General features: G+C 38.2%; 1 protein-coding gene across 1 annotated transcript; it reads right to left on the bottom strand.

Moving 5' to 3' along the window:
* Positions 1 to 1935: 1935 nt before the first annotated feature.
* Positions 1936 to 7506, bottom strand: zgc:56699 (uncharacterized protein LOC405758 homolog). Its single transcript, XM_042410440.1, has 7 exons — positions 7399 to 7506; positions 6234 to 6358; positions 6041 to 6147; positions 3786 to 3912; positions 3617 to 3694; positions 2435 to 2492; positions 1936 to 2328 (listed from the first exon to the last, which is right to left on the bottom strand). Exons 2-7 carry the CDS (start codon positions 6316 to 6318, stop codon positions 2247 to 2249), a joined length of 537 nt encoding a protein of 178 aa, XP_042266374.1. The 5' UTR covers positions 6319 to 6358; positions 7399 to 7506; the 3' UTR covers positions 1936 to 2246.
* Positions 7507 to 8763: the final 1257 nt, after the last annotated feature.

The following is an 8763-nucleotide window of genomic DNA, read 5'->3' as shown; positions in this document are numbered from 1 at the left end:
TCTTACTGGCATTTTCTCACAGGTATGACCCAGGTGTGGGCTCGGCTGAGTGCCAAATAACATCACTGGGTTCGGTTTTTATAGAGGAAGATCTGACATTTAAGCCTCATCCATGACAAGTTCAAAAGTTCAAAACTAAAACAAGCTCCTGTATGTCATACAGTAAACTCTCTGTATAGTAACAGATATAGAGCACATCTGAGCGGAAGTGGTTCCTCGATAGACCTGAGGAACCCGTATATAGGCTATAGAGGTTGCACGTACTCTGAAGAATCATATCTCATCCTTACAGATGGTGACAGGGCAGCACAGTGTCTGTCTGAACACTTCCAATAATAGCCACAACAAAAATAGACAGTCATCACATGAAATCAATAATGCCACTTAGATATGACAGTGCGCTGGCAGGCGGCCCTCACACTGGAGTTATCCTGACACTAGTCCCTCTGAGCCTCTACTCCTGCAGCTTTCACCTGGGGCGTTTCCTGAACATAACATAAAAGTTAATGGAAATGTTTGTACTTTGTGCATGAAAAGCTCCCACATTAAAAATGTTTGATAACCAGAGGAGCTGCGTAAATCAAAATGAGATAATCCAATGAAAGGTATTGAGTTTCAAGAGTTCTGGGAGGTTGAGATAGCGGTTATGTCAGAGCAGAGTTTAGGCTGCACCACAAGTAAAAAAACTAGCCAGTACTGCCATCCAGAGGCCAAACGACGACACAGCTGACATCTTTACACAGCTGCTTCCTTGTTCTGAGATAACGTCCTGAAGAACTTTACTCAAAGACATGTTTATTATAAAATATAAGAATCTGACACCTAATTCATTGATTATTGTCACTGATATTGCATGTTTTTTCCTACCTTCCTCTCTATTTTCTTCTTTTTTCCCTTCATGGTTTTCTATTAAAATGTTTATCATTTATTCTTCATTGGTATACTTTTTAAAAATGATTTTCTCAAGCATTTCTAGTGTGTTTCTACAGTGTATTTCTTTATTTTACACATATGCCATCATTAATTAGTGTATGAACTGTAGTTTCCACACTGTATCTTATTGCAAAGTAGAATGCATCACTTATTAGTGTTCATGAAAGATCCTTGATCATATATATTTATGGGCTGAGTGTGCAGTCACTACAACAAATACTTGTGCTTTACTTGTGTACGCTCACCAAGCACCTGTTTAATCTAATACAACAGCTCTGCTATAAAGTGTACATTTACAAAGTTTATGCATTTTGTTGACATTGTCAGAAAGATGATCGTTCTAATTCTACTACTATGTTTATTGTTGAAGTCATAGTGGGTGTACTGGAGTGCATTAAGTTAAAGTGTTCCTAATATTTTGCCAACCTGGGATGGACAACAGGTAGAATTATCACCTTTCTCACAATATCAACAAAAACTAAAAATGTATAAGCTTCATAAAAGTAGAACTTATGTCAGAGCTGTTATATTGGATTGCACAGGTGTTTTTTTTTTAATAAAGTGCTCGTGAGAGTATATTTCTATGTTGATACAATATTCAACTAAATCACTTGTAATCGATGTGCACATTTTATATAAAGACAAAAAACAAATTCTTAACAGGTGAGATGTTGACAACTCCCACTATAGTCATGTTTGTTTGTTCTTATAAATGAAAACAAACATCACACAAACACATTAAAACACATGATTTTCACACTTTAAGTCTTGTTGACCCCTTTTCAGAAGAAAAAACAAAACTAGCAGATCATTATATAGGCTCTATCTACAGGACTAACTTAAATTAGCATATCAGTACACTTACAAGCATCTGTACCACTGACTAAACAGGACCAAAGCAACATAAGCCGATACTGTATGCTGCGCTTATGTACCGATTGTAACCTGCACTTCCAAAAACTACTTCCGTGCCTCGATCCAAAAAGCTGTCAACACGCAAAATTATTTCAAAACTTTTAATATAAACAAGCAAGCCATGTTCAACTGATGCCATTTGTTGTTGTGACCGGGGAAATGCGAGATAATACAGAACAAATAGAGGTGCATGTGTATTTGCCACTTAACTGTTGTTATTCTCTGCAAGACACAGTGCCAGGTGACTAAAAATGAGGGGGCGGGGAGATTTTAGATACAGTTGCAAATTTAAAACTTAAAAAAGTGGACGGCACCTATTAAGAACACATTTAAAAAGAAGTAAATAAAATACAGCAGGCTCAGATAAAGCTTCTATTTGGATGTACAATGAGAGCCAATTATGGGTTATAACCCGACCATGGGAGGGTATTGGGCGTTCTAAAACTGGGACTGAGATGGTTGGTGGGCCTTGCCTCGGGTCTGCAGGAGAAACAAGACAAAGCAAGAGTTAAAACAACAAAGAAAACGTGCACAGGTGAGTGATGAAGAGCTGAGGCAGACTGGTGGTGGAGCAGAGACTACTTACTTCTGATTCAAGACCGTATTTATACCCCACACAAACGGAGCAGCGCTATCATCAGCCTCTGCAAGACAAAAAAACTGTTACCTTTACAGACACTGCAGTGGAAATCAGTGTGTTCAAAGTACATCATGGAAGATGAATGTTAAATATTGTGAGTATATCGCTTTGGATACTTTGCTTTAGTATGGTAAATATGAAGCTACGGCCAGCAGCCAGTTAGCTTAGCTTAGCATAAAGACCGGCAACAGCTGACCTGGCTCTGTCTAAAGTTAATTCATGTTTCAAGTGTCCTCCTCATTGAAAGATATTTCCATTTTGATATACAGTATTTTTAGAATTTTGCGATTTCATCCTCATCATGTCTATTTTATCTAATATTTAAAGAAATACTTTAACATTTTGGGAAATACGCTTGTTTACTTTCTTGCTGAGAGTTAAGAGTTAAAAGAGAAGATCGATACCACTCTCATGTCAGTCAGTTGAATATGAATCCAACGCCGGCAGCCGGTTATCTTAGCATAAAGACTGGAAACAAGTGGAAAACCGCTTGTCTACAAGTAACAAAACACACCTACCAGCACCTCTGAAGCTCACTAATCAAACACATTATATTTTGTTAAAGCATGAAGCAGGAGAAAAAAGAAAATCAAATCAACACATCAACATTTTACGGGAAGTTATGTGCTGGAACAAAATCTCCGTGACTTTCTGAGTTTCTACTTGTTGCCTGACAAAAGTCAAAGACTCCAGGGAGTCACTGAACCTGACCGAGAAACAGTCATGCAACACAAGCCAGTTTAAAACCACAACTTGTAGTTTTTTTCCTTTTGGTATTTGACAAGATGAAACAAATGAGATAGAACATGTAAATTTGTGAACTTTAGAGGTCTAGAATAGACCTCTAAAGTTCAGCCCACAAGCAGACAGTATTTTCATTACTTTTACCCCAACATCCTGTTTCAACTTTTAAAAAAACATTGCAAAACATGCCGATACTTAGTGCGAGTAAGCACATTCAAGTGTTTGTGTACAGAATCTTCAAATATTCAGTGGATGAGCATTTGACAATCTGTGCTGGAAAAAAAAAAACTGTTTAATAAATCTGAATACTGAAATGCAACAACTTATTTCATTTAAAAGCTTGAACTACCTTCACACTTTTCCTGTTGAAGTTTATAATCTCACCTTTGTCCCAGTCCTCAGTCATGTCCGGGTTAACCCAGGTGCTGACTGGGACCTGCCTGAGTCCATTTGTGCTTTGACCTATAAAAACAGAGCATAACCCAACTCAAGAAACACAGATCATCATTTATAATCCGCGAGGTAAACAAAGGCAATCCGGTGATAATCTCACCGTGCTCAGTGTCCACAGATATTCTGTCCTCGCAGGTTTCAGTGTGGTGTGTCAGCTCGTGCTTGGGGACCAGGTGGCGAGCGTTGAAAGGGCAAGTTTTCAGCTCACTGGCCAGTTTTGGATGATTCTACGTCAGCGAGACACAAAGTCAACATTTAAACTGACAGTCAGTCGAGCCAAGAGGGTGATTATATTCAGAGGGTTTCTAAAAATCAGCACCAAGTCGTCCGTTTGACCTGTTACAACACACTAAGATATCTGTCAGAAAGGAGCTTAGCAGTGGGTGAAAGAATCTGGACAGTGAGCAGTTACTGCTGCGAAAGTCACCCAGCGACGTTTGTTTTCTGTGGCTACATCAGATCCGACTAACAACCAGAAACATATATAACACAATCAAGACAGCAAATTTAGAAACTATCATCAAACCTTTAATCAAACTTGGAAGCTGATGTTGCTCCAAGACAGTTTTCAATTGCCTGGAAATTATGTTTTTGGAAAAAGATGGTTCTTATATTCACACAACAGCAGATATTCTTTTTGAATAGAGAGTCTAGGTGTTGCGTTATGGATTGTGCTATGTTGCCATGTCAGCCAGTTTCTTCAAGTCTGTTTATAGTGTGTCTTTTAGAGTTTGTCAGTGTTTAGTAAACCCAGTTAGTTGTACTGGAGTTTGACGGCTCCTATAAAGTGTTTTGCAGGACATATTTCTGACAAGTGAGAACAAATCGATACCGTGTCTTTTCTGCACAATCGGGACCAAATCATCTGTAAAATCATTGTGAATTGCCACTGTCACAGAAGGTCATGATGAAGAGCTCAAAACATCTGAAAACTCAGAGAAAATCATTCTGACTGCTTCAAGCGCCCGACAGGAGAGCGTGAGAGTAGGTGACGGTTATATAAGCTCCACAAATGTGAGCTTTACATTCAAGTTGAAGTGTTTCACTTTTAGGATATGAAAAGGCTTCAAGGTTGAAGACTCTTCTCCTTGGACACAGTATCAAGTCTTAGTTTCAAAAAGTCTTTTTGAGTCAAAATAGACAAGAAGTCCTTGAGGTGTCTCAATAGTCACCACAGCCAGCACACAGATGAATTTGTGAGCCTACTGACTGTGAATAAATGTATCTTAAAAAAAGAAAAATCAACACATTCAGTGATTTTGGGTCGATTTTTAATTATGGAGAATAAAGAAATTTATTTTCATAAAAGCAGAGCCCCAAACTGAATTTCAAGGCAGAAGAGGAACACTGGTTTCTTCTTATGAAGTCCTCGGAAACATTTCTACATTTCCATGACAACTGAGCAAACTTCAGTTACTGAGGAAGATCAGGTGATATGATTGAAAGCTTCAAAAACAGCCACTAAATGGACTTTATGGGGATTGTTTTGACTATTTACAAGGTCAAGAATCAACTTTCAATCTCAACATGACAAACAGCTATGAACAGCAATAATGACAAAGGCAGAAAATACAGACATACAATCAGCAGCCAGTTTATTAGATACAGCTAAATGAAAATAAACTTATTGCAGTGCTGCTGTGTTAGACGGCAATAGTTTGAGCGATGTGTACTTAAACTTGCTACTGGACTGTATAAAAAGCACCAAAGTTTATTTTAACTAACTAACTTCTGACTAATTTTAACTAATGCATGATACTAGGGCTGCAACTAACACTTATTTTCATCAATTAATCTGTCACTGTTGTTATTGTCACCGTTTTCCAGAGCCTAATGTGGCGTCTTAAAATGTCTTGTTTTGTCCACAACAGCCCACAACCCAAAGATATTCAGTTTACTGTCATAGAAGACTAAAGAAACCAGAAAATAGTCACATTTGAGATGCGGGAAACAGAGAATTTGGGAAAAAACGATTGGCCGATATCAAAATAGTTTGTGATTAATTTAATAGTTGGCACCTAATTGATTAATCAACTAATCGTCGCAGCTCTACATCAGTGTTTCTTCAATCCTGGTCCTGGGGCATCCCTGCCCTACATGTTTTAGATGATTCAAATGATCAGCATGTCATCAAGCTCTGCAGAAGTCTGATAACAATCAATTCATTTGAATCAGGTGTGTTGGAGCAGGAAAACCTGCAGGGCAGTGGTGCCCCAGGACCAGGACTGAAAAGCACTGCTCTACATGTTACACACACGTCCCTACACTCCGATTCAATGTAATTCTAGCTTTTAATTTCACAATATTTTTCCATAACTTCTAGTGTAAGTTACAATAAACGGGCACTCGACTCACCTTCCTGCACTTAATAAGATGGTAAGGGAAGCGGCAGGCCCGGATCTGGTGGTTCTTGTCAAAGGGGCACTGCAGAAGTTTGTCAGGGTCACAGTTCCCTTTTCCATCTTTAAAATTAGAGAACAACAAATAAATACATTCTGCCCATAATAACTTTTGTTGTTGAAAATGAGGAAGAATAACTTCAGTTTACCCATTTCCTCTGCCAACTGTGCTCGCTCAGCAGCAGCTGTGGTGCAAGGACTACTGGTGGTTCCAAATCTGATGGTGGTCGCCATCTCTAGTTGGGATTTAACGAGCGACACACCAGCTGGTCAACTGGGAATGTCAAAGATACAAATATGGTTAAAATGGAATGCAAAAAAACAATATAGTACATAAAATATAGCAACAACTTATGACAGGTTGCTAGATGCACATACAGCATTTAAAAGATGCAGAGCCACAACAATCCATCACATCATGTCTGTGCAGGATTAATTACAAACTCTGCAGGTAAAATCACAGGTGTCTCACATTTTGTGTCACCTAAATAAAACGTGTTTGCGCGCTGATGTAGGCACCAAAAAACAAACAAAAAAAAACACCTGAGCACATCAAATTTTAGTCCAACTTCACCACAAAAGTTTAAAAAAATCTGTTTTAACTTAAATGGTTCTCAGTATGATCACATTGTCTACTTATTTTCAGACGTTTTTAGAGACTATGGATTAGAAAATAATCTAGAAACGTGTTTTGAGCACCCTGGCCTGAGAGAAAACTAATAAGAAATTAAGAAAATGGTAGCAGTCTAAATTTATTTTAAGATTTCGCAACAATTCATTAACTTAACGCATCTGGGAGCCAAACATTTTGTAGTTAAATGTTGACGCCGCCGTCTTTGAATCAACTTCAAAATGTGAATTAAGAAGCACATTATTGTTTTGTTTTTTATTCCACAATGCAATCAACTTTTTTTTAAGTTTCCAACACAGCATGCGGTCCAGTTTCACCTGGATGGCATTAGGCCCAAAGGAACACGTTTACATTTAAATTTCAGCTACATTTTAAGGCGATTCACGGGTAGCAAAAGGTACAATTTCTAACAACACTCCTCGAACTAACTGTCAAAATGAAGCAGTCAAACATGCCCTAAAGTAGCGCGTACAGGTAAAGTTGGCCTGCAGCCAAGTGGTTTTTTTTTCCTCTTTTGGCCTGCAGCCAAGTTAGCTAGCAAAAATTTGGCAAGTCGCCTGAAAACAAAGTTAAGTAACATCTTCAAAAGACTACAGTTTGACAGCTCTGAAGTTTTTAACAAGTGCTTTAAATGCATTTTGTAAAAATGTAGTGTTATCACAAGAATTAGCGTTTTCATGGACCTTCGGTGCCCCGTCTGCTTGTTGCTCGTGACCAGCGAATGACCACTTCTTCTTCTGTGGTTCGATGGCGGCTGAAAACTAGCGTTTAAAGTGCGATACTTCTTCGTAGCTCCGCCCCCTCACCGTCTTCGCGCGAAATCACGTGACTCCCTGTTCGAACCACTGTTCTCTTTATACATCCATGGTTCGAACAACGAACTTCTCTTTATCCGCTTTTTCTTAATTAAAATCGGTGAAATAATACGTATTATTCAAGTTGACCTTTAGTTTACATTTCCCGTGTGAAAAAAGTGTTTGATATAGGCAGGAAATATATTCGTAATGTGAAACTGCAAGTAGCTAAATAAGCTAATAATGATCTTTTCTAAATTACTGTTACTGCCTATATATCTTGACCACGATACCCTTTAAAAAGAAATAAAAGTGTAAAAAACAAAAAAAACTGCTAATGGAAATTAGCTAGTAGCTAAATCTGGTACAATACATTTCTTCTCCTTGTATGACATTAATGTTTTTTGTACATTGTAGTACATGACACATAAATGTAGGCTAATAGACTAAAAAAAATTCAACCAAAACAATAACATAACTGCAACTAACAATTATTTTCATTATTGATTAGTCTGTTGTTTATTTTTTCAATTCATCATTTAGTTGTTTGGTCCATAAAAATGTCAGAAAATGGTGAAAAATGATGATTGCTGTTTCCAAAAGCCAGTTATGCAACATCAAATGTTTTGTAAGATAGATAGATAGATAGATATACTTAAAGACCAGTGTGTAAGATTTAAGCCCTTTAAAGATTTAAGAATGAGCCCTTTATATCCATTATATCAACATGAGGAGCAGGTCCCCTTTCAATGGAGCCTGCCATGTTGCAACGTCATGTTTTTACAATAGCCCAGAACGGACAAACCAAACACTGGCTTAAGAGAGGGCCTCACAGGTTTGTCACGAGTATTGTGGCCACTGTGGGTTCTCCTACATACTTGGACGGGGAGGGTTAGGGTGAGGGGTTGCAATCTGCACCTATACACTGGTCCTTTAACTTTTTACCATGCATTTATATTTTCTACTCTGTGTGGTTCATATCCTTTCTGCCTGCTATCATTCCTCTGTCTCATTCTACTCTCTCAACAAGAGGTGCTCTTGATGTTTTTTGCATTTACGAGAGTTCATCCCTCTAGCCCATACAATCCAATCTAGCGTTTACCCTTTCCTCTCTGCATCGCCACCACTGCCCTCTGCTGGATTAAAATAGCTATTGCAGTTGAGGAAAAGACTGGAAATAGGCTCACCCTGATTATAAGCTATTTTGAGTGGGTTACAACTATATAACCTACATACTGGTACACACAGGTACAC

Source organism: Thunnus maccoyii, chromosome 4 (genome assembly GCF_910596095.1).
Source record: "Thunnus maccoyii chromosome 4, fThuMac1.1, whole genome shotgun sequence".
Classification (NCBI taxonomy): Eukaryota; Metazoa; Chordata; class Actinopteri; order Scombriformes; family Scombridae; genus Thunnus; species Thunnus maccoyii.
Note: the sequence above shows the minus strand (reverse complement) of the source record. Positions and strands in the feature narration are given on the sequence as shown.

Excerpts from the sequence above, each read along its gene's own strand:
- zgc:56699 (XM_042410440.1), bottom strand. The coding sequence starts at position 6,318 with ATGGCGACCACCATCAGATTTGGAACCACCAGTAGTCCTTGCACCACA. Across the intron at positions 6,148-6,233 it reads ACAGTTGGCAGAGGAAATGG|ATGGAAAAGGGAACTGTGAC; the intron begins GTAAACTGAAGT and ends CTAATTTTAAAG. Across the intron at positions 2,329-2,434 it reads AATACGGTCTTGAATCAGAA|ACCCGAGGCAAGGCCCACCA; the intron begins GTAAGTAGTCTC and ends TTTCTCCTGCAG.